Below are 25,096 nucleotides of genomic sequence, written 5' to 3' on the forward strand. Positions count from 1 at the left end.
TATTATCTGCAGATCCTACAATAACAGGAGAAAACCTTTGTGATCTCCTGCTTTGATCTGTTGTAATTCTGATGTGCTGGGGGCCACATCCTGCACCTGGGTGGCTGGGCAGTAATGTGTGAGTGTGCCTAAGTCAGCACTGAGGCATGGCAAGTAGCCTGTGGCCTCTGGGGTGGCTTTTAGGAGCACAAATCCACCTGAAATGGTTACAGGAGAACAATGCAGGTCTTGGGGGAAACCAGGTGAGTCATGAGCGCCTGGCTGGCAGAAGAAGCCATCGGCAGCGGGGTGGTGCAGGACAGGGAGCTGGGAGTGAGGCCCCAGGCTGGGCTCCAGCGTGCTGGACAGGTCCCTGCACCCTGGGCTTGTAACTGCTCTCCTGTCAGAGAGCCCACAGGGCTGGCACAAATCCCCTTCTGGACAGAGCCTCATGAGTGCCTTGGAGGGTGCTCCACAACAGCCCAGGCAGGTCCCACCCCAACGCTGCCACTATATAAATGAGCCCAAGCACTCTCTCCACCCTGGTTTTGGTGACCCTTCTGCTCCTGCCACCCAGAGAAGGAGCCCTCAGCCAGGAGCAGCAGGCACTGGTGGCACAGTGCCTCTGCCACTGGTGTGCAGCTCCCATGGGCTGAGCAGATCTCACTGTGGGAGCAGCTGTGCCCAAAGCTGAGAGCTTTGCCCAGGACTGGGAGTGTCTTGGCAAACCTCCTGCACACGGTGTTGGCACAGCTTCCTTTGCCACCCAGAATCAGCCAGCCTGGATGCCAGCACCCTCCCAGGGCTGGTTTTAACTGGAGCTACCCAAGCTGGCACTGTGACAGTCCAAAGGAGTCTGATCCAGGAGGTGCCTGAAATCAAGATGCTTTGGAAAAATCTAAGTGACATGTGAGGACTGGCAGTTTTCCCTCATCTGGGATTTTGCTGTGCTTAAAACTGCATCTGCTAAAAAGTAAAAGCCAAGCAGAAAGGGTTTAGCTGAAGTGGGTCCAGTACACTTTTTCCTAGGTGTAAACAAAGGAGAAAAATGACTTTGGCTCTTCACATTTGAAGAGTCTTGGCTGGAGCTTTTTCAGTTCTGCAGCTCTTCAGGTCTTGCTGCAAAATGCAGTGGGATGCCCCTGAACAGAGGTAAGGAGAAGTGCAAGGAGCTAATGTTTCCAGGAAAAAAAGATGGTTTGTATGGAGCAGGTGCCTTTTTTGTTTTTTGCAAAATAATTATTGTCCAGTTTCTGCTACAATAGAAATTGAATTTCAAGTGGATTCTTCCCCATCCTCTGGCATCCTGCCCTCTGCACTGCTGTGTCTGCCTTGTGTCTGCAGAGAAAGGCAGCCCCACATGGAGGCAAAGAATGCTAGTTACTGCAGCCTGTGTCTGAAAAAGGCAGGTACGTCCTTCCCAAGCAGGGAAACTGATTTAAATCCAAGCAGCTCAGGAGTAATTATTCTTGGCAAATGTGAATCAATACCAGCACAGTGCAGCTCTGCCCACAGCTTGCAAATGGCAGCACACAGCACAATAGGGGCACCTTTCTTTCCACAGTCTCTGTCCTGTCCTGCTGTGCCTGCAAGAGCAAAGCTGCAATGCTCCAGAGGAGAAAAAGTGTTGGTCTGAAGCACGTGTGACAATCTCTTTGACTTGAGTGGTTTTGCCAAAGCTGAACCTGCCAGCCACAGCTCCCCCAGCTCACCAAGGTACAAAAGCAAGGGGAAGTGGAGCAGAAGGCCTCTGTAGCACCTGCTGTGCTGGCTGGCCTGTGTGCCAGGGGCAGAGGGTGGGGAGATGACTGTGTGCAGAGACCACTGAAATATTGTGCTCATGCTGCTGGCAAGCCTTGCTGACAGCCCCTGCCTACCCTGGGAAAGGCTCTTTGCTTGTCTGAATTCCAGGCTCAAACTTATGGGTGGGAAAAACCAGGTTCATTCCTGGAGGAAAGGGGATGCTCCAGCTTGAATTGCATGTCACCTTTGCTTTTAAATTTTTTTTTTTACTGCTGCTGAAGTGCTTGCACGCTACAATCCTTAGTCTCTAGTCATTATTTAAATTTTAGCCTCTTATCTCCTGTTCTCATCCCCTTTGATCACAGAAGCATGCTCGGGTTTGTCCTGTGCTCTCCATGTGTCCTCTAGCCAACCAATCTGTCCACAAAATCAGGCAGATCAGTATCCTGAATAGGCTTTGGTCCAGCTCAGAAAATGAATTCCAGCTGTCCTGGCCTTATGGAAGGGCTTTGACTCAGGAGAGCCAAGAGAGTCCTCACAGGTGGGGAGGAGGTGCTTCAGTACCTGTGTGCCTGCGGCGTTTTCAGCACAGGAGTGGGAGCACATTTTGGAGCAAGGGCTGAGAGATGTGGGTGCGTGTTCTGGGCACAGTGTGAGGGCCCTGGGACAAGCACTTCCATAACTCAGCCACTCCCTGGACACAGTGTGAGGGCTCTGGGACAAGCACTTCCAGAACTCAGCCACTGCCTGGACACAGTGTGAGGGCCCTGGGACAAGCACTTCCATAAGGTCAGTGAGTGCCTGGACACCGTGTGAGGGCCCTGGGACAAGCACTTCCATAACTCAGCCACTGCCTGGACACAGTGTGAGGGCCCTGGGACAAGCACTTCCATAACTCAGCCACTGCCTGGACACAGTGTGAGGGCTCTGGGACAAGCACTTCCATAACTCAGCCACTGCCTGGACACAGTGTGAGGGCCCTGGGACAAGCACTTCCATAACTCAGCCACTGCCTGGACACCGTGTGAGGGCCCTGGGACAAGCACTTCCATAAGGTCAGTGAGTGCCTGGACACCGTGTGAGGGCCCTGGGACAAGCACTTCCATAACTCAGCCACTGCCAGCCAAGCCAGACTCAGGGAAAGCAGCTGCTCCGTGTTTCTGGCCGCGCTGAGCTGCAGTGGCGGACGAGCCAGTTCCCAAGGGTGGCTGCAGGCAGGTACCGGGAATCCCGGCAGCAGGCAGGGAAATTCCTGCTCCTGCTGCTCTCCCTCGCTGGGAAGGACGTGCCCGCAGCTCCGGGAGTGCTGGGATGTGGCTCCCCCGGGAATGCAGCACACGGCCCCTGGGGCGAGTGGCCTTCGGCCCGTCCCCTTCTCTCAGCACCTCGGCTCCGTCCCGCCCCTCTCGCTCTTGCCTTGCTGCAGGGACGGCGAGATAACCTTGAAGATTTTATAACCTGAATCTCATTCCTACTTCTCCTTTGCTCCTGGCAATGCACCAATTATTAATTAACAGGCAAATGTTAGAGAAAAGGCCAATGTACATAACTCGCTTCCATTGATGTAAACGCAGCAGTCCCCAGGTCAGCTTTTATTACAGTGAACCCAAATACTGTGAATAAATAGCTTGGGGAAGAAAAAAAAAAAAAAAGAAACCAACAAAACCCCCCCCCAAAACCGACAAAAATCCTCCAAACCAAAATCAAACTAAACAAGATCCCAGAAACTATTTTGAACTTGATTTAAAAAGTTGAATCTTTTAAAAGATTCTCTTTTCTGGCTGCTGTGCATGCCATGCTACCTATGGAAAAACTCGGGCAACAAGAATTTGTGTCACCAAGTGATGTGACACGGATGCCCTGAGACTTCCCAGTACCCAGCTCCTGGGAAATGTTTGCTGCTCTGGGCTGTACACTGCATCTCATCACTTGCATCATGATGCTGAGTGAAGGAGCTGCTTTTGAATATGCACCAAAAATGTTATTCCAGATTCAGACCAAATTAAAGCTGCTGCAGTCAAAAGGATTTGCTCTCTTTCTCAGGAGGGGGGAAAAAAAAAGGTGCAATGATTTACTGCCATGTCTGTAACAAAACTTGGATTTACAGACCTGAAACATGGAAACCCTGCTTCTGCTTCCATGGAAGCAAACTGCACAACAGCTTTACCCACACATTTTCCAGGCCTCCCTTGGTTTCACCTCACACAAGCAGCCACCCAGGAGGGGTTGCACATCTGTGCTGAGATGTGGTCCCTGCTGACCTGTAAATTGGCAGCACCAGGTGAGAACCATCCCGGGGCTTGGGACTTCGCATGGATTTGGATCCAGGGAAGGTTGAGTGACCTGCTTGGGAGAGCAGGGCTGCAAAATGAGCCCCCACCTCACCTTCCCTGGGGTTTTTAGGGCACAGCTGCTCTGAGCACAGCAGGGCCATCCCAGCCAGGCAGTGGTTTGAAATGTGCTGTGGGCAATGCCAGCGTTGGTCCAGGTATTTTCCTGCTTTCAGACAACTGTTGAGGCCTGGCTGCTGAGTGGATCAGGGAATACATTTGTATTAAAACACCTCCCCCCGTGAAGGTCCCAAAGGCAGCCCCGTGACCAGCTCTGATTACAGAGGAGCAGGCAGGGCCTGGGTGTGGGACTGGGAGGAGGGAGAAATGCCTTTCCCCCAAAGGCAGCAGACCATTTCAGCATTGACCAACCCTTTTAGCTTCAACGTGTTTTTCCAGGCTCCTCAGCAGCCAGTGTCATGGGATACACTGCTCTAGTTGATTTTTGGCTTTTTCTTTTTTTTTTTTTTTTTTACAGTTGATCTCAAAACATATAATTATGAAATCTCCTGTGCAGTGGAGCCAAGCTCCTGGCTGCCAGACACTCAATTCTCCTCTCAAACCCTTGTGTTACTTTAATAGACAACGATGTTTGCCAATTTAGGGTAATTCCTCCCTTTGCTGTAATCTTCCCGCTCTGATGAAAAGGACAGCTTTACTCAAACGTGAAGCACATATATAAATATTTGAAGAGGGATGAAATATGCAACATCCCTACCAATGCACTGTGAATGGGGACGTTCCTTCCAGACTCCCGAGTGAAGGTTTTAGAGCAGCTCCAAGAGACTTGCAGCAGCTTTCCTATTGGCATGCCATATTTGACACACAGAGTATGGGGAGCTGGGGATGTGCAGTGGGTACTGATGCTGCTTCCCAAACTGGTTGTGTTTAGGGCTGTGCACACCAGCTGCTGAATGCTGGTGAAAATGAGTGCTGTAAAATGGAAGTGAACAACCTGTGTTTTCATGGATCACAGGGACATACTTACCCCTCCCTTTGCAATGAAAACAATTTTTAAGTGGTTGTGCCAGGTGACATTGAGACAATTCCTTTGGTCGGGCCTCTCCTTATACTGGATTGAGAATGCAGGTGCTAAAAATAGGAACAAATGGCATGTGTTCATTTTCATCCAGGGAAGGACGAAAAGCTGAGAGGTTCACAGTCTGTGGGAACTGTAAATCTGTCTGCTGGTTGCTATTGATCTGTCCACGATAAGATGTGCCCTCTTTGCTGCAGCAGCACATATTTCTATTTCTATGTTTTATTCCAGTAAGCACCCCGGGTTCTTGAGAGTTTCCTTTGGTTTGTTTCCACTGGGACGTCTGGCTAGCATTTGTAGGCTCATCAACCTAGCAAGTAAGCAAACAACAACAACAAAAGAGGTTACTAATGAATGAGTCATGCACGATTCAGTATCACTGCGAGGCGAATTTCCAAAATCGGAAATTCTCATGAACTTCTTTACTAAGGGAAGCCTTGACAGCCTAAAAACCCCCTTTGCTTCTCCTCCCTGAACTCTCCAGCAAAATCTTTGAAGACTTCCACGAAAAGCTGAGCCAGGTGCAAGGAACAAAGTTTCTTTGAAGAAGAAACATTAAAAAGTGATGTAGCACGGCGTTTCTCAGCAGAGCTGAGGGGTGTTCCCCTTTCACTTGAGGCCGTGTGGAAAAAACCACGAGGGGAAACTGTCCTGAGGGAATGGCCGGGGACCCGCGGCGTGTAGAGGGACACAGCACCCGGAGCTGGCTCAGGAGCCGGGTGTCACTGCGGCCACCTTTAGGAGGAGGGTGCCCGGTGCGGGGCCGTTCCCACAGGGAGGGAGCAGCCCCTGGCCCGGCTGGAAGGCGGACAGGGCAAGGCAGCGGTGTCTGCCCCCTTCTCCTCGCTCCTCACGAACACAGACACCTTTCCTGCGGTAAATGCCTCCCAGTTCTACAGCCTGGGCTCGGAGGCGGCGGGCGAACGCCGTGTCCTGCCGGGTCGGGACCGCTCCAGGCCCGCCCGCCCGCGCGGTCCCCTCAGGGCGCGGCCGCCGCCAACCGCAGGGACGGCCCGGCGCGCGCGGGGACCCCCCGGACGCTGCCCCGCCCGGCCCTGCGGGGCGCGCGCCTCGCTCTCCGCCAACCCGCGGCGCCGGCGGCCGGGCGGGGGGCGGGGCCGGCGCGCGCCGCTCAGCGCCTCGCCCCCGCCCCCTGCGGCGCGCGGCGGCGCCGGGCGGGGAGGCGGGCGGGGCGCGCGCGCGGGGCTCCGCCACAGGGCAACAAGTGAGAGGCGCTGCCCGGCCGCGCCCCCGCCCCGCCGCCGCTCCACCGCCCCCGCCGCCGCCGCCGCCTCCGCCTCCTCCTCCTCGCCGCGGCTCGGGCTCCGCTCTGCCCGCCGCAGCCGCGCACCTCAGGCGCGGCCGGCCCTGAGGACACAGCGGCGGGGTGTGCGCCGTCCCGCGGGGACGGGGGACGAGCCCTTCCGCGGCCGCCTCGGCGCCGCCCCGGCATCGCCCTCAGGTGCGGAGCCCCCGCCTGCTGCGGGGGCCGGCGGAGCGGAGCCGCCAGGGCCGTGGTGGGGCGGCAGGCCGGGGCCGGGCGGTGGGAGCCCGCGGCCGGACAAAGCATGGTGGATGCGGAGGCGGCGGCAGCAAGAACCCCGGCGGAGCCCCGCGGCAGCCTGGCAAGGTACGGGCGGGGAGCTCGGCTGCCGCCCCCGCCAGCGCTGCCCCCGCGGGCCGGCGGGGATCGGCGCTGCCGGAGCGGCTGAGGAGGGACGGAGGGCGAAAAAACCCCGGGTTTTAACTTAATTTTTGCCTCCCGTGCTCGTCGTGCGGTCGTGAGGTTTTCCTTGCCCGTCGCCTCTCGGTTGTTTGCGTAGCGACCGCTGTGAGCTGGCGGCGCGGGGGCGAACGGCCGGAGGTGTGAATCGGGGGGTTTTTTGGGCCGGGTTTTTCCCTTTCCCCGGCTGGGAGGGGACGGGCGGCGGCGGGGTGGGGTCACAGCACATGAGCGCGGAGTCCCTGGCCGGCAGCGCGGGCGGCCGGCACATGTTGCAGCCGGAGCGGCGAGAGAGAGGCGCAGTCTGCTGGGCAGGGATGAAACTCAGGCCAGCTCAGCCCACCGTATGTTTGTCCTCGCTTTTTAAATTTTTTCTTTAGGTTTTATTTTAGTTTGTTCATGTAACCGTGGGGAGGCGGCGTTGGGGCTGCCGGAGCCGTGAGGTTTTTCCGGAGCGAGCCCGAGCCGTGGGGCTGCGGCAGTGCCGGGGCTCTGCAGTCGCTCCCGGCGGGAGGGGAGGGACAGAGCGGAGCGGGGACACTCGCGGCGCTCCTGGGGTCACCTCGCAGCCCGCTGCCACCCAGCGGGTTAATGATCAACATCCGCCTCGGGGTCCTGGAGCGTGCAGTGCTGAAGCAGCGGCGCTAAACTATGGGCTTTGGTGCACCTGGAAGGGGGAGAAAGCGGTGTTTTTGCTGGAGTTCGCCTCCTGAATATATGTGCTCCTTCGCGAGGTGATGCTTTTCCCGTCAAACTTCCTGACGCATCCTGTGCCCCGTCAGGAGGGGACTTGAGGTTACTCGCAGGGATTGTGGCTAAACTGCAGCTCGCGACTCATTCGTCATCCTGCAAAAATTTGTGGTGAAAGTTACTTGAGTAACCCTTTAATCCGGCTTCCCAAAATGCTCAGTGCTGTTGGGGTTGATTATTAAATACTCATGGTTAGTTTTAACTGTGTAAAATAAGAGCTTACGTGGTTTGTTGTTTTTGTTTTGTTTTTTTTTTTTTTTTTTCCTTGTAGGGTTTTCTCCTTCCCTCCCTCCTTTTTTTTTTTTTTTTTTTTTTTTTAAATTTTAATACATTTTGGACAGAAAGACTCGGTTTGGGCACAGAAGAAGTTTAGTCTAGCCGTAGAAAGATGCGTGCACAAAATTACATGCTGGACATGTCATCTGCGAGTTATTGAGGAAACATGATTATAGCGTTGTCCTTTTAGGGAATTTCTGGTAAATTATTGTTCACCGTCTTACAGAGAGAGACAGCCCGGAATCCAGCTCCCTTCCCAAGCTGCTCGAAGCCGTTTCGTGTTCTTGTTGCAGTTCCGCTTTGGCGGCAGGCTCGGCTGCTGTCACCGAGGGTGGGGCGGGGGCGGCCGGTGGCACTCGGGTGAGTGGCACGCTCGGGGCTCGGTTCGGATGGGAGTCCACGCTGCTGGCACCGGCTGCCCTGCCGCCCGGGAACCAGCCGTGGTGCCTGAGAAACCACCCGAGGAGCTCAGTGAGCGCTGAGCTGTTACGAAATGCGTGGAGGAAACGGAACAGAGAATCAGCTTTTCTCATTCGGCTGATCTAATTTGTAATGGTTTGGTTTTTTTCTTTTTCCTTTTTTTTTTTTTTTTTTTTTTTCCTTCCCGGGGCTGTAAACAACTCGAGAAATAGGTATCTTTAAAAAAACAACACTGCTGTGGAGGTGGATTAAAATACAGAATCTCTGTCTTGTACCTAAAAATGTAATATTGTCAGACAGAGTCAAAGTATTTTGGCTTAAAAGAAACCCTGGTTTTGCTGCTTGCTTTGAACGTGTGACTTTCTACAGGAGATGTTGTGCAGTACCGAGCTGTATGGCCGTAGGGAACCTACGGAGAGAGCATAAAAAAGTAGAATGGATTTAAAGTAATTCTGTCACCTTGTCGCCTGTAAGGGGGTTTGCTTGGATTTGTGCTCATTTCTTTTCCCCACGATGAGGAAAATGCAGCAAGGTAACACGGCTGAAGGGACTTGTTTTGAAGGTCATGCTTTAGATGGCTGGGAGTGCTAGCTGGCTGCCTGATGCCCTGTTTCATAATAGGTAAAGCTCACTAATCTCCCCAGAGCTTGTTCCTAACCAACACACTGTCACTGGTAGTCAAAAAGGTAGTCAAAAAAGTTATTATTATTGCCTGGAAGCTGATCCTGAATTTTTAAAAATACTTCTGAGTAATGAAGATGCTGCTGAGGAGATCAGTGGAGCAGTGCTGTTTGCTCAGAGAAAAAGCAGCATTTGATGAGAAATGAGAGTGGATAAAAGTGTGTGTTGTATTCTGTGCTGGCAAATCTGGGCAATTGTCTGTATGAATAAGTCACAGAGTGTATAGAGGGGGAGGAAAAAAGCAGGATTTGAGTCGTCATCTTCTTGCCTGCCCTGGCAAAGATTCCTTGGAGAACCAAGCCTCTCGGAGGAGTGCTGCTCCATGGCGACTTGTGAGTGCGAGACTCTGAGGAATTGTCATTTTACTGCCACCTGGTGCAGCTACATTCACAGTGGATCCGGCTTTGTTTTTCCTCTGGTTTTTCCTGTTGGCTGTGTAATTCCACTTGAAAGAGGGAAGAATGGTAGTGACAAAAGGCTGTGTCAGTGCTGATGGTGTTAGCAACATAGGATGTGATCGCGGCTCCTGCCACAGCCGATATTGTCATTGTCACAGCAGCCAGGAAATAGGGCTGGCTTCTCATCGGTGCACTTGACCAACACCTGGATGGTCATATTGCTCCAAATTAACCAGAGGACAGGAAATAATTGAACAGTATCAATTCCAATCCTCAACCAAGCTCTTTGGTACCTTGTTATTTCTCTGCAGATCACTGAATTTTTGACAAATGTGTCAGATGGTCTTGCAAAATCTTGACTTCAGGCGGGTTGTGAAACTTCTCAGAGCTGATTACTTGGTGGACTTTTCCTGTGTGCTGTCAGACTTGTGCCTTGTGCTGCCAAGTGACTAAAGCAGCTCTGCTGGAAATGCACCAGGCTGACATTCCAGATCTTCATCTTTTACTGGATTTGGTTAAGTTTCCTGCAGTATCAAAACCATAAATTGCTTCTTTTTGAAGAATTTGCAGTCTGCATAGTAGAAGCTGGGAGGTTTCTTGTAGGTAAGAGCCTAAAGTGTGTAATTCTCCAACTTGCCAAGAACAGGCCATAGACAGGGTGGATGGAAGATATGGGCAGGAGTGAACTTTTTCTGTAAAATGCACAGAATATAGAAAAACCACATATTTCATAAAAATATTAAGAACTTCTTGTTTTCATGTTAATGTTTCTTGAAGGCCCTCTCACAGGTTGTTGGTTTGGGATTCTTTCCTTTCTCTTTATTACATTTTCTATTACTCTATGGTAGAAATGCAGCAGTAATTTTGAAGCAAATAGGATGAATTTCCTTTTTAGATTCAAACTTAAAAGTTGGTTTTTTGTTTTTTTTTTTTTTCAGGTACATGCAATATTAGTCCCTAACACATTTTTAACCAGAATGTTAACAGTTAAATTAGGAAGAAGGTTGGGTCATTGGGTGCATGTGCAGTCATGGGATTAGTGTTTGATGTTTCTGGTGTGTCATGGGCTGTGTTCATGTGAGTGCTTATTATGGAATCATAGTTGGAGCAGGGATCCCCACAGGGATCATTGGAGTCCTGCACGGGACAGTGCTTCATGTGGTTTGGAGAAGAATGTGTGCCTGTGAGTGCGGTTCACAAGAATTCCTAATGTGTTATCCCTGTTCTGCCATGTCCTGACCCCACAGAGATATATTTAGATGTTTTTATCAGTTCACTGTTGTATCCCTTTATGTAAGCAAGCACCCTTCGTGTGCTTAAAAAACAGCAAAAAGAGAAAGAAAATATGATGATGAAATACAGGCTCTTCCTGTCGTTTTAGCATAGAGTGAAGAAGTCACTGACCAAAAGTTGTGGAATAAATGTCAGACCTGTCCAGTCACCTTCTGCTTTTACATAGGAAGCACCGACAGGTACCTGGGACTCGATCCTGCTCTTTGCCTGTATCTTCCTCCTCATTTCCTTGAGCCTTTTAGGATTTCAAAAGTGCCTAAGTATAAACCTCCCCCAGTTTCCAGCTCGTGTAAAACCCGGTGAAAGACTGGATCATTAAACTGTCTTGTGATGAACTGTGCAGAAGAATGATTGAATTGGTGCCTCGTGAGAGGCAATTAGCATTTAAGTAAGGAAAAGAATTCCTGTGTGTGATGGGTGCGGTGCTGAGAGTTTTCATGGGAGAATTGATGAAACAGTTTCCATCAGCAGTTGGTTAAGAAAGCTTTGTTGTTTAGGAGAAATACAGCAAAGAATTGAAAAGCATTTAATTTGGAGACAGTTTTGTTCGTCTTTGAAAATAACTTCTGAAATTTAGCAGCTGCTTCATCTTAAACACACTTAGAAGAGTTAGTCTTGAGAGTGAATTGACCAAATCCCTTCAACTGTAAGCCAGCTATCTGGATCAAATGAGCAAGAAATCTTGACTTGTGGCTGGGAATGACTAATTCCCCCATAAAAGGGTAATTCCCCGAGGCTCAGTGCTTTATGAAGCGGCAGACGACGTGAGTATCGCTATGGGATTTACAGGAGAGTTCACGGTGTGCTTGAAGGTTTTTGTGCCCCCCAGGTGTGGAGCTGTGTGCTGGATCCCGGGAGCATCCTGCTGGATCCCGGGAGCACGTTTCTGTATCTCGGAGCACTTCGGGGGCTGGAGCAGCGCCTGTGCTCCCAGCCGTGTGCTGGTGTAGCTGTTCATGCAGCTGGGCGGTGAACTGAATTGAGGAAATAAGCGAGTTGAGAAATAACCTCTTCTGTTTGCTTGTCTTCAGGGTTATACATGGTGTAACACAGTGAGCCACGTAAATATAGGAATTCATGGCCTGGGAAAGGGTGGAATCCTTTAAACTGAGTTTAAGGAGAGCTGCTGCTGAATGCCCGACTGAATCCTGAATGTAGTGCTGGTTTATCTCACTTGAGCAATTATATTTTTCAGTCTGGTATTTGAAAGTTAGACACTGCTAATGGGAAGCTGTCTTTGGGATGGAAATTGTTGTTGCAAACTTATTGTTGATCTGCTTTTGAATAAAAACAATTAAAACCCGTGCAGAGCAGCCCTAAGTTGATTCTCAAACCACTCTCAAGCTTTGTGGATGCTCACTTTGGTGTGCAGGTAACAGGTACAGAAGTTGCTACTGGGATGTAGAAGTTTCTAATCGGATAGATGCTTATCTGCTGTTAACAAAACCGGAGTTAGCTGCCTAGCCGGCTTAAAGATCCTTTACAAAATCCTCCTGATACTTATATGCATCTTTAGCTGCCTAAAGCTGCTGGAGAAATTGTTCCCTTTTCCATAAACTTGGTAGGCTGGAACGAGATCTGTATCTTAGGTTTTACAGCTTTGAAGGAAGACAATGAACTTCTCTGATTACAACTCCACTGATTTTTCTGAACTTTAAATGAATTATTCAGAAAGATTAAGAACTTTTCCTGTAAATGTTAATTACACCTGAAACCAAACCCACTTGAAGGCAAAAGTATTTTTCACGTATTTGCATTTTAAAATAGTAGGTTTTGCATTCTTCAATGCAAAGCTATTTAGCTCCACACGGTACTGTAGGTTCAGAGGCAGATCCCAGAATTCTGAGATGAATATTCTCAGTATGAATTTGGTTTGGATTTACTTCTGAGTAACCACATAGCACTGGCAGGGAATATGGCTGGGAATTTTACCCTCCCAGTTGTGTACCCCATCACACAAAGGCAGCAGTTTGGGGAAGTTAAATTGAAACCCAGCGTTTATTTTTAACCCCAAAGGACAGTGGTAACCAGGGGTAGGTGTTGACTTCATCAGCTGTTCCAAGTTACACTGTTCCTGTTTTTGAGACAGTTTTTAGTAGTGTGTTTTGTGTCTACGGTGGGCAGGAGACAGAGCAGAGGTAGAATTTTGATGGCCTGAGGTATGGTGCTTGAAGGATGTTTTTTTAGTTAACTAAATAATGGTTGCTCTCTGTGCAGACATAAAGGTGGTTGGAATATAGTTAAGGCAGGATTAATTACTGGTTTTATCTTTAAACTGGAAAAGATCAGGAGCAGATGAGTTGTCCTGTTTGTGGAAATCATGGTTATCTGCATTTTGCATAGGTTTCTAAATGATGAGTTGTATTTCAAATACAGCACAAAAGTGAGAAGTAAGAGTGTCTGTCCTGCAGACTTCCTCTTTTTAAATGCCCGCTGAAAGCATCAGTCAGGTTTGCAGTGTGTTATATCCATTCTTTCTCACCAGAACTAGCACTGATCCAAGCACGGGGTGTCTGCCAGGAATGTGCTTCCTTATCCACTTCCTTGGCTTTCTAGTAATTATGAGCTGATAAGGTGCAGCTGAAAGGAACCCCACGGCAAACAGCAGGTGTGGGTGGGTCACGCTGGGCCGGTCACTGCCCCTGACCTGGGTACAGAAAGTGCCAGAGAAATTCGGGCCCGGGGTGCACTCTGTGGTGGAATGGGTGGCCCCGGCTCTCTGTGCTCTGGGGCCCTGCCCGAGGGAGCTCTGGATGAAGGTGGGAAGCAGCAGCAGCAGCAGCAGCAGTGTGCTGTACATGAGAGCTGAGGCTGGTGACAGTGGGAATATGGCTGGATGAAGGTGGGAAGCAGCAGCAGTGTGCTGTACATGAGAGCTGAGGCTGGTGACAGTGGGAATATGGCTGGATGAAGGTGGGAAGCAGCAGCAGTGTGCTGTACATGAGAGCTGAGGCTGGTGACAGTGGGAATATGGCTGGATGAAGGTGGGGAGCAGCATCAGTGTGCTGTACATGAGAGCTGAGGCCGGTGACAGCTGGGCTCTGCTGTGGTCTGGCCTGTTCCAGCCTTCCCGTTCTCCTGCCCCACTCCTGGTGTTTGTGCAGCACATCAGCGGGTGATGGGAGCTGGCTGAACCCTAATTGCTGCTTTGTTGTCGGCTCTTTATCGTCCTCCAGCTAGCTGAAATGATTCACCACAATCAAATCAGTGCAAAGGTAAATGGGACTGTGCAGCTTATGTATGCAGGGGAAGGAATAAATTACAGGAATGAGTCAGCTCTGACTGAAACTGTTTTAAACTGCTATGGAACTGTGCTCCCCAACTTCTAATTGATGTGATGAATGACAATTAATTTTGTTCCAAGAAATATTTCTCTGCTGACACTTGGTTAAACCCCTTCTCTTGATTCTTTATAATTTACTGTTCGTTCAAGCTGATGCCTGTCAAGTGAAAACTAAAATTCTTAAAGCAGAAGCTGGCAGCTCTGGGTTATTCATAACAAATTTACAACGTCATCATTCTCAAGCTTGAACTGACCTTAGAATGACACAGGAATCTTCTGCATTAACCAATTGGGAAAAACAGGTCATATCTGCTACCACAGGCCCTCAACTACTGGCATATTAAACTTTAATATTCATTTTTATAGTGAGTTGATATATTGCACTTGATTGTCAGTGTGAAATCTAAATTACTGGAAAAAAAAAACCTCAAGACCAACAACCCAAACTATTTTTACTGTTAAACAAAGAAACCAAACCTTTTTTATCACAAGTCTTTTGTTAGTTAGGGTTTAGTTTTTTTTTTTATGAGCAGTTAGGAACACCTTCATAGCTGTCTAGTGTGGCTGCAGGCATGCCAGTGCAGAATGGTGATGTTAGCATGATGCACTAATTTATTGAGACACTGCCATTGTTTAAATTGACTTATGGAGGTGTGGTGTACATGTGCAGCTACATTGCTTGTTCATCCCTGTGGAAAACCATGACCAAACTCAAGTAGTCTGTACCAGTAGAAAAACTGGAATATCCATTAAACCCAAGATTGAGTTTACAGAATATTTTTCATAATGGCCTTTTCTTGCATATGCCTTGATCATCTATAGAAACACAAGAATTCAAATATGCAACTGAACGTTCAGCCAATCCAAGGATTTAATTTTAACAGGTTTAAAAAAAATATTTATGTATAACTTGCAGTGAATTCAGTAGGTGCACCATATATAAATATTTTCTCAACCAAATCCAGAGCTTTTGTGAGAGACACCTGCAAATAAGTTAAAATACAGACAGGATTGGGATAATCTGATGATTTACTGGTAGCTTACTTATTTTAAAATGACTGAAAAAATAGATTACACTGGTTGAAGGTTTGGAGATTTCAGCAGTTTGGTTTGGGGTTGGAAGAGTTCAATTAGAGACAATAGTGAGCCAATGGTATCTCTTCCTTCTCTAAGTGTTCTGTCAAGCAGGAATTTCATGGAGGGTGATTTTAAAGAAGTTAAAAGTAAGTTTTTACTGTTGAATGACTTTCTAAAGATAACTTGATGCAAACATGACCCTGCAAACTCTGTGGGTGTTGTTGCAGTATTTCTAAGCACCAATATAAAGCCAACAAAGCTTCTGTTTCATAGATGTTATTTTAAATAGCACACCTTAAAAGGCAATGTTCTGGTAGCTTCTCTTTTCTGCTGAAGGAACTAGGGGTAAGGGAAGACCTGATATTAGTCCAGATGGTTTAAGGAAACATAGTAAAACTTACTGTGAAGATTCTGGAATTCTGCTCCTCAGAACTTAGCATTCAGCAGTAAATGAAAGAACTCTTTAGTCTTTTAATAGCACAGTTGAAAGCTGACATCAGTAGTGTGGGGCACAAATCAAGAAGGTATTAGAGAGAGGGAGTTTGGGGTTCTTATGAAGCTTTCACGAACCTGAATGCAGTCGGGATTTCCCCACCGGTTTGTAGCAGCTTGTGACGAGTTAACTTCTGGAGATTGACCAGAATGTGACTGCTGTGAGCAATGTGAGTTATCTGATCGCTTGGAGAAGCAAGACTGGGACAACAAAACCCTGCTGTGTGCAGGTGGTGGCAGTGTGAGAGATGTGAGGGCAGTGCTCCCAGAGCCCACAGATGGCTGCAGGGCTGTCTGCCCTGCTCCTGCAGCAGCTGCCCTCAGCCAGCACCTGGCCGGCTTGTGGGATGGTGCTCTCGCCTAATGAAGGCTGACTGGCTCGGGGAGCCGGTGCAGGAATGTGGTCACTCGTGGCTGGGGCTGGAGAGGAGCCCTGCTGGAACATGTTCCCTCTGCTCCACTGTGGCTGTGACTTGGGTGAGCTCAGAGCCTGCAAGTGCAGTCTTGCTTTGAGAGCCGTCCCTTGTGTGAGGTGCTCGATGACTTCACAGTCTTTGTGCAGAACGGCTTACACCTCATACCAAAATCCACTGATCTATAACTCCAAAAAAAATCTCCACTTAATTTTAAAAGAGCTAAATTAAAGTACTAAATTATTTCTTTTTGTTGTCGTTACTGTCGTATCAAAAATGACCAGCTACAAGGGGAAGGGCTGACTGATGAAAGTTCATCGTGTAGCTTGTATGGTAAATGTATATAGAGAAAATAATGTCATACATTTAAAATCATTAATTAGTGCTTTCTGAGGGTTCCTCGCTTGTGTGGTAATAGAATAGTGAGTCATTGCAAGTTCTTGGTGTGGGGAGAAGTTGAGGAACCAGGATAATTCATAGAAGTTGAAAATAGAGAGTGATTCAAAAAAATGGTTGGACAAAGTCAGACTAGGTTCAGTTACATAAGTAAACATTGCTCAAATGCAAGTCTGGCCCTCTAAAAGCTTATTACAGAAATCCAGAGGAGCACTACTAGAGAAATGCCTCACTACCATTGGTTCTCTTGGGTGTGTATGTGGGGGTGTTGGTTTTTTTTGTGTTACTTCTGAGGGGTTTTTAAACAAAAATGTGCTGAAGATAAGTAGTGGGAGACAGAACGTGAAGTTACTTTGGCCTTTATTCAAACTCTTTTTAGTTCTTTATGCCTTGGGCTGTGTTTTAGGAAAATATGTGCATATCCTTCCCTAGTCTTGCTATATTTACTCGGATCTTGAAATTCCATGCCTGAGTTTAACTGGTGTCCTTTGATATTAAAATACTGGAAGATTAGAATTTCTCCCAAAGCTAAATAATATGCTCAAAGTTGTCTCAAAACAGGTATATGCAAATAATTAAAAATAATGTTAAAACAAACATCAGCTGCTCTGAATTTCAGTGCAGTTGCTCATGCTCTGAGTGCATGCTGCCATCGTGGTTACTTTGCTGCAGCTGGAACATTGTTTCAGGCTCTTGGTTGGAGAACACAGAAAACATTGACTGTTTCCAGTGGTAACCTTCTGATTCTGCAGAAGGGCAACACAGATATCTGTTCAACATTCTCCTGTTCTTAAGGTCTTCTTAATTGCTGTCCTATGAAAGGGAATCTGTGTAATTCTGAGGGGGAAAAGAGCTTTGATGGTGTGCAATTAGAAAATAAACAGCGTTCAAGTTCTTTACAGCTGGAAATAGCACAGGCTCGGTACAACAGCCCAGGGCTCAGCATCATCTCACTCCAAAACTGCTCTTGCTCAGTCCAGAAATCTCTTGACTCAGTGAACAGAGCTGAGCTATTAGACAACTGATTCATCTCACAGGAGGTTTAGAAGGACTCCATATGGCTTGTGATGTGTTAAGTAGCTAAACCAGTTCATTTCAGAAGCAGCAGTGTCACTACTGCACGTGCTGTTGCTGGCACTGTCAGAAGTGGTGCTGCATGTGCAGCTGCTGCAAGGGATATCAGACCCTAAACTGAAGTTATATGGGAACATCCAAGTCTGCCCAGTTACAGTCTCTGCAAAGAGAGAAGGTGGTGATGTCTGATGGATACCTGAATTGCAGCTTGGCTTTGCCAGATTCCTGCTAGTTTAGTCCTGGACCGGTGGGGTGGTAGGTGTGATACCTGCAGGACATAGGGATTATCTTATCTTTTGTCAGCCCCAGTAAGTAAATGGGCTTGTAATACTTGGGTTTGGCAGGCAGATAATGTGGATGTGGTACTCAGCCCACTTAGAAAATACAGCCTAACTCCTGCCCTCAGAAAGGTATTTACAGTGAAAGGCCATGGCTTCTGTCAGACTCCAAGGAGGTGGAAAAGTTGGGTGTTTTACCTTGGGCTTTTACATCAGATGATTAGATTGGTTCAGCTGCTTGTGGATCCACAGCCTGGAACAGGGTAGAGGCTGTGAGTATTTGCTTGTGGTGGTGTCACCATTTACTGTACTTTGTGAGATGGAGCCACTGTCACCATTTACTGTGCTGTGTGAGATGGAGCCACTGTCACCATTTACTGTCCTCTGTGAGATGGAGCCACTGTCACCATTTACTGTCCTCTGTGAGATGGAACCACTGTCACCTCACCACACTTGTACTTTTTCTGCTGAAAAGCTCCACCAAGCCCAACAGTAAATGGGGATTTTTCTGCCAGGATCCCTGTCTCATTTGCTGCAGGGGATTGCAGTCATAGTCGACTGAAGGATTTTTAAGTGCTTGAAATAAATTCTTTGTAAATGGTGTTTCATTGTGTCAGAAGAGTCTCAGGTCAAGTATCCAGATGCCTTAGAGGTGTTGAATACTCTCAGCTTGGTAAGCTGGGGGCTGTGACAGCTGAGCTGTGTGGTGCTGCATGTCCTGGAGAATCAAGCTTTGACTGAGCTCTTGTTTGTTGGCTGTCCCTAGGAGGGAGCAGTCACCCTGCTGTCTCTGGGGTCCCAGGATCATATGTCAGATACCCCCTCATTTGTTGCTTAGTGGGAAATGCTGTTGAGGACAGGGCAGAGAAGCCCTGATGTTCCTGCTGAGCTCTGTGGAACAGCACAAAACAAGGGACTGTTCCTTTTCCAGTATTTTTGTGTCTTGTGAAAGATAAATTTAGAAAATGAGTTTATTTATCTGGTTTTAGTGGCAGCTAAAGAGGAGGATGAAGTTTCTTTGAAGTCTATGTGACCAAACCCAGGGCTTTCTGAACAGTTCAGCTGTTTATCTTAAATGATGGCACTGACCACAAGTATGGTTTTGTCTTTGAGGTATAGAGGAAAACTACTTTAAAATTAGAACAGAAACTTCCTAGCCCACTGAGAGTAGAATGTGAAATAAAGTAGATCTGGCCTGAGCCTATACACAGATAAATATGCAGATGATACTTGAGGAAGCACAGGCATTTTTCTGAGAGACCATGTTTTCTAGGATTTGGATTTCAGTTCCAGAAAAACACCCACACACCCCCTTTTGGATTTAATAATGGGTATGGGTAAATAACAGAAAAAAGATTACTGATTATTTACTTGCTGCTTTCTTCCTAAATTTTTAGAAGTTCAGTGTTTAACTTGTTGAGGAGTAAAACAGAGTGACACTGATGAAACCATAGGAGACCAAGGGTCAATGTAGTTCAGGTGTCTGGGGATGGCTGGAAAAAAGAAAACAGCAGCAAGTACAAGGTGTACTTCTCAGTCTGCCTCCCTGTCTGCTGTTGCTCTGTGACCTCAGGGCCTGAGGCACTGCTCACAGCTGGGCTTCCAGCAGTCAGTGCAAATTCTTTATTGCATTAGGTTTTTCTGGTCTTCCAATAATCATTTATATTCCTGGCACATGAAAGTGTCTTTGACAGTGAGTTCTGTATGTGACTTCAGCATAGTCTTTGTAACCTTCTTATTCATTCTGAATTATTTGTGGAGCTTGTACACTGCTGTACCCCGGGGCTAGTAAACAGTTTGGTAGGCACTGCTCTAGAGGAACAGGCTGTTTTCATGGTGCTCCTTGTACTGTGTGCCTTGTACCTGCATTCTGTCAGCTGTGGAAGAAAAGAGGGATTGATCCATTTTCTCCCCCAGTAAAAACTGAAAGTGGATCATGGAACTTTTCGTATGACAGATGTACACATACTGTTCCAAGTCTTGCATTTACTGTTTGAATTCTTTTTTTCCAGTTGGAAGGGGAAAAAATTCCAAGTTCTTGTTCTCTTCTGTCTGAATATCAGCAATGCAGCTGGCAAGTTTTGTCAGCCTTTCTTCCAAGGAACAGCCAAGTGAAATTGTCAGAAACTGATTGTGTGCTTTAAAACTTGGCTCTGCCCCTTAGGTAGTTGGAAGGTGTGAGAGTGCAAGTATAAAAGCTTGAAACCTAATTTAAAAATAACTGACCTTATCATATAGCAATTTATTCTATACCCTTCAGCTCACCTTACTAGCAAAAAAAAAAAAAAAGTTTCTCAGTCTGCCAAGCTGAGGGCTCAGATTCTAATTATTATACAGTCAAATGTTTAAAGGGGATCTAAATGAGAAGCAGAAACTGCTGGCTAATTTAGACTCACCATGAAAAGCTGTGTAACTTTCCTAAGCTGCAAATGGAAACTTCACATTTGTACCACTTGGTGATGAAACCCCAAACCATATGTGTGTGTATTAGAGACAGATCAGCCTTTGCTTCTTTGGGGGTGTAGGTAACCTTGGTTTTTAGGCTACTAACTTGCATTTGAAAGTAGTTTGCATTTTTAATGAGATCAAGAACTTGCTGTGAAGAAAGCTAAAAATCTTTTTTTGCATTTATTTCTAGATATGAGAAATGAGTGTTGGACGCAGAAGATTAAAGCTGCTGGGAATTCTGATGATGGTAAACATTTTTATTTATGTGATTGTGGAAGTCTCGAGGAGCGGCAGCCAAGACAAGAATGCAAAAGGCCGTGTTGTTATACCACGTAGCAAATTCTGGAGGAAATACACTCCTCACAAAGCTTATTGGAACAAACAGCAACAGAAGCTGGAGCTGCTCTACAACCCTATTCTGTCCTTGCTTTCCAATATGACTGTGGAAGAGAACTTGGTTTCTAACCTGAGTGTCCTCAATTCCTGTGACCCTGACCCCTTGGTGCACTCAGAGGTTAGTGACTTTGCAAACTTGCCAGACAGATTCAAAGACTTCCTCCTGTATTTGAGGTGTAGAAATTACTCATTGCTAATGGATCAGCCAAACAAGTGTGAACAGAAACCTTTCCTGCTGCTGGCTATTAAGTCACTTATACCCCATTTTGATAGAAGACAAGCAATTAGGGAATCCTGGGGCAAGGAAATAGAATCAGGGGATGTGATAGTCAGAAGGGTCTTCTTACTAGGGCAGACCCCACCAGAGGATCATTTTCCTGACCTTTCACACATGATTAAATTTGAGAGTGACACCCACCATGACATTCTCCTCTGGAACTACAGAGACACTTTCTTCAATCTGACTCTGAAAGAGGTGCTGTTTCTGAAGTGGGTCAGCAGTAGCTGCGCAAATGTCCAGTTTATTTTTAAGGGTGATGATGATGTTTTTGTGAATACCAATCAGATCCTGGATTACTTGAAGAGCTTAACAAAGGAAAAAGCCAAAGACTTATTTATAGGTGATGTGATCAAAGATGCTGGACCTCACAGAGAGAAAAAGTTGAAGTACTACATCCCAGAGAGCGTTTATGAAGGTTCGTACCCACCGTACGCAGGAGGCGGTGGCTTCCTGTACTCTGGGGATCTGGCACTGAGACTGAATAATGCATCTGAGCAGGTACTCCTCTACCCCATCGATGATGTTTATACTGGAATGTGCCTTCAGAAGCTTGGGCTTGCTCCGGAAAAACACAAAGGCTTCAAAACATTTGATATCGAAGAGAAATACAGAAATAACATCTGTTCCTACACAAACTTAATGTTAGTGCATAGTAGAAAACCTCAAGAAATGATTAAGATTTGGACGCGCTTGCAAGACCCACATTTACGTTGTTAAAGTAATGTGCATAAGTGTCTTAAGTCTGAAAAACTTGGCAAGTTTGGATCACCGAAGCTCTGTTTAATAGTTGAATTTTTGCTGTAAACTTTTCCCTGTACTTCTGAAATCGAGAGTAATACTAAAATTTGAAGGGATGCCTTGAAGACTTGGTCCTGACTTTTCCACTGGTGGTCCTGGTGGTCGTTATGTTTCAATATTGGTCTTAATTTTAAAAAAGACTTGGAGGCTATAACTAGCTGTCAGTGACTGGTTAGCTGTACTGGAAACAGGGATTGCCTATCACAATGCATCTTTCATCAATTGTGATGGTGGAAAATAATTTTCCCTTGAATGGTGTTTGTGTGTGGAAACCACTGTAAATTGAAAATACACAAATTGGGGGAATGCAGTTTTACTTTTAGATGTGCGACGGTTACAAGACTTCAAATTTTGGTTTTTTAAATTTTATTTACAGCTTTCACTTCTTTTGCACCCTGGAACAGTATTTTTTTTCCTTCGCTTATGATCCTTTGTGCAAAGTATATGTGTGTCTGAAGGATTTACCCTTTTATTAGATGAAGCTTTTTTTTTTTTTACAAAAACCCCCATAATTCTGCTTGAAATGCCCCCTAAGAGCTAAATGTGTAAGGAAAAAGATGAGGCTTTTTCATGGCTGGGCAGGTAGGGCTGCCCTGCCTCAAGCATACATACTGAAGCTGACTCATTGCTCATGTTATCTGTGTGGAAAGCTACTCTGGTCAATCCTTGTTTTCTGTTTAGGCACTAAATGTGATCAGGTAGCTTGATTTGCTGGAAATGACTGAAATTGCACATTGCTTCTCGAGAGCGTGGCTCGGGTCTCCTGTAAAGCGACGGTGAATCCAGAATTGTGCACATCCCAAGCGTTTCGAACTCCAAACCAAACTGAAGTTTGCATGAAGCCTCATGTAGAGTTCCATGTGTCCTTGAAACTCAGATCTTCTCTATTTCCACATCTTGCTTAGGAGAATTACTCTAAATAGTGGTCGCTTTCTTTGTATATGTAGAAGTGCCTGTCTATTTATTGTTCAGATTGAAGACCAAAACATTTTCTTAAATATATTTTGTGTAACATTTTATTTGTATAGTGTTGTCACTCGAATATTTAAATAGAGCATGATATTTTAAATCTGAGATGTGTAACGTGGTAAATAAAGCTAATTGTTATTTTTGAACTTGAAAAATAAAATGTGATTTAAATATTTCTGGTAATGCTTCATGTTGACTTGTAGAGGAGTTGCACTCTACATTTCAAGAGTTCAGAAACAAAAGGTTTAATTGACTGATATCTCTAAGCTTGTGTAGCAGACTATCAAGAAAATGTCACAGCTGTACCAATATTTATTAGGTGCTGGAATAGATGGACAACTCTGGTGAAAGCAAGGGCGACATTAAGTGCCTTGGGACAAACAGTAAGTACAGAAATAATTGCCTGTACAATACCATTGCTGGTGCAATTGAAAGGAGTCAAGGAGTGGATTGAATAGCTGGCACTTAAATTTTTGATTGAAACAACTTGGCAGCAACAGCTCTTTTTTGCTTTTTCACCTGCTTTCTTTCTCCTTCGTATACCTGGAAAAAATGGGGTGCTTTATTTGTCCAGGGAGAGGGGTGAGGTGTTCTGGTCTTCCACATCTTTGTTCTGTAGATGATCATGTTGACCCCAGCATGGATAAAAGACAGGCTGTGCTCTGGTGTTGTGCTGTGAGGTTTGACTCTTGTGCTTTGTCATTCCTCATGGGAAGTGACACCTTTCTGAAAGAGGTGGAGGTTTTACATTAATTACTTCCTACCTGTTTCTTTAAATATTCATTATTTGGGCCAAGTGAGAGAAAATAAGTTATGCTGATGGTGAGAGATGCAAGGGTAGTGTTAAGTCTTGGTGTGGGGGAAGGAGGAAGGGGGAGAGAGAAAAGGTGAGGCAGAGATGAAGAGGAGGGTGCTAGGGGAGAGTGGAGACTGGAGAGGAAAGAGAGGCAGGTACAAGTGAGCACTGAATAAAACTGCTGAGGTCTGTGGGAGGATCAAACACAAACAGGAGGATTGCAGCAAAAAGAGGGATAGGGAAAGAGCCCAGGAATTAAATCGTGTGAGTAAGATAGGGTGGAGTGCACATGGGATGTTAAGTGAAACGGGTGTGATTGGTGGAGTGCCAGCATAATTATTTAATTTATACCTTTCCTGGCAACCATGAGGTAAAAACCAGGTCTCTTGAGTGGGACATGCCTGATAAAAAGGAAAAACAGGCTGAGTGGCACCTGGGGAGGAGAAATGCTGTAAGAAAGCATTTCCCCAATTTCCCCACCCTCAGAAGGGACAGGAGAAGGGGCAGAGGACAAGGCTGAGCAGGTGGTGCTGGGGGAGAAATCTGACAGACCGCTTTTGTTTACTCCAAGTGTGGGGGAGCACTGGTGGCTGTGCCTGCTCCACTCCCACGGAGAAAGAGTTGTCTTGGCAAATAATTGGGAGTGTGTGGAGTGAGTGAAGAGTAAGGGGAATAAATAACAGAGATAAAGGAAGAGAATGCATCCAAAAGCACGATGGGAATGGGATCTGGACACAGAAGGTGAAAAGTCCTTAAAAAGTATGTGCAACAACCTATAACTGCTGCATTCTACTGCATCTTTCTTAAATGCTGTTAAATACTTAAATTTCAGTTGCATTATTTTTTAATTTAAGGGAAGGAGTCTACTAAGATGAAGGCATGAGAAAATTTTACTACAATAGAAAGAATGGAATTTGGAAACTGAAATAAGATGTGTTTGGTTGAGACAGCTGAATGTGGATGGAGTCTTTGTTCTTCCCTGAATGCAGCAGGGAAAATGAAGTGCTGCTATGATTAAATAATGCTGCATCAGGGTGAGCCATTAGAATCCATTAGCTTGTTTGTATAAAGGCTCAGGCCTTTGCTTCAAAATCCAGTTGGGAGGAGAAAACACAGGATAAGGAAGGTAAATGAGCTATAATTAATGCACAAATTATAAGGTTTATCTTCCAGAGGATGGAGTCCCTGTTTTCTGCCAGCTGGTTCCTTGGCCTGACTGCATTTTACACTTGGATCTCTTCCTCCCCTACCAGTTTTGTTATGCAGGCTTGAGTGAAATGTAGCACTTGACAGAGCTGGTGATAAGAGAATTCCTGGCAGTCCTTTTCTTTTCAATGTTGGGAGCACAGAAAGCCAAACTTCAAGAAGGTTTTTGACTGGAAAGTACAAGAAAGAGGCCCATTAGAATTCACTGGAAGGTTTGCATTGGGTATGCAAGTCAGCAAGGCTCCTCCTGCAGGTAATGCTGAATGTGGGGCTTTGTGATGCAGCAGTGAGCAATCCAGCCCTTATCTGGTGCTGCTGTTCTCATCTAGCCCACAGTCAGCATTGAAATCCTCTGGAATTTGGCCTCCTTGCCCTTCTGCCTTGCTGCACCTCATATGTGTAAGATTTCCACTCCTTGTGCTTGCTTGAGGGCACCAATCCAAATGAGTTCATGTCTGCACTGAACTATTTCCTTCTCGGAATAGTCATGAAACCAACTTAGCAAGCAAATGGGGCAGGGAGAGCTGCTTAATGGATCCCTTTCATGGACAGAAAGCA

The 25,096-nt window shown here is 46.5% G+C and overlaps 1 protein-coding gene across 1 annotated transcript; it reads left to right on the top strand.

The window, feature by feature from the left end:
• The first annotated feature begins 6,461 nt into the window (after positions 1–6,461).
• B3GNT2 (UDP-GlcNAc:betaGal beta-1,3-N-acetylglucosaminyltransferase 2) lies at positions 6,462–22,701 on the top strand. The gene is made up of 2 exons (XM_058801835.1): positions 6,462–6,721; positions 20,284–22,701. The coding sequence occupies exon 2, from the start codon at positions 20,293–20,295 to the stop codon at positions 21,484–21,486; it is 1,194 nt and encodes a 397-aa protein (XP_058657818.1). The 5' UTR covers positions 6,462–6,721; positions 20,284–20,292; the 3' UTR covers positions 21,487–22,701.
• The last annotated feature ends 2,395 nt before the right edge of the window (positions 22,702–25,096 follow it).

Source organism: Ammospiza caudacuta, chromosome 3, assembly GCF_027887145.1.
Source record: "Ammospiza caudacuta isolate bAmmCau1 chromosome 3, bAmmCau1.pri, whole genome shotgun sequence".
Lineage (NCBI taxonomy): Eukaryota > Metazoa > Chordata > Aves > Passeriformes > Passerellidae > Ammospiza > Ammospiza caudacuta.

Coding starts and splice junctions, on each gene's coding strand:
- B3GNT2 (XM_058801835.1), top strand. CDS start 20,293: ATGAGTGTTGGACGCAGAAGATTAAAGCTGCTGGGAATTCTGATGATG.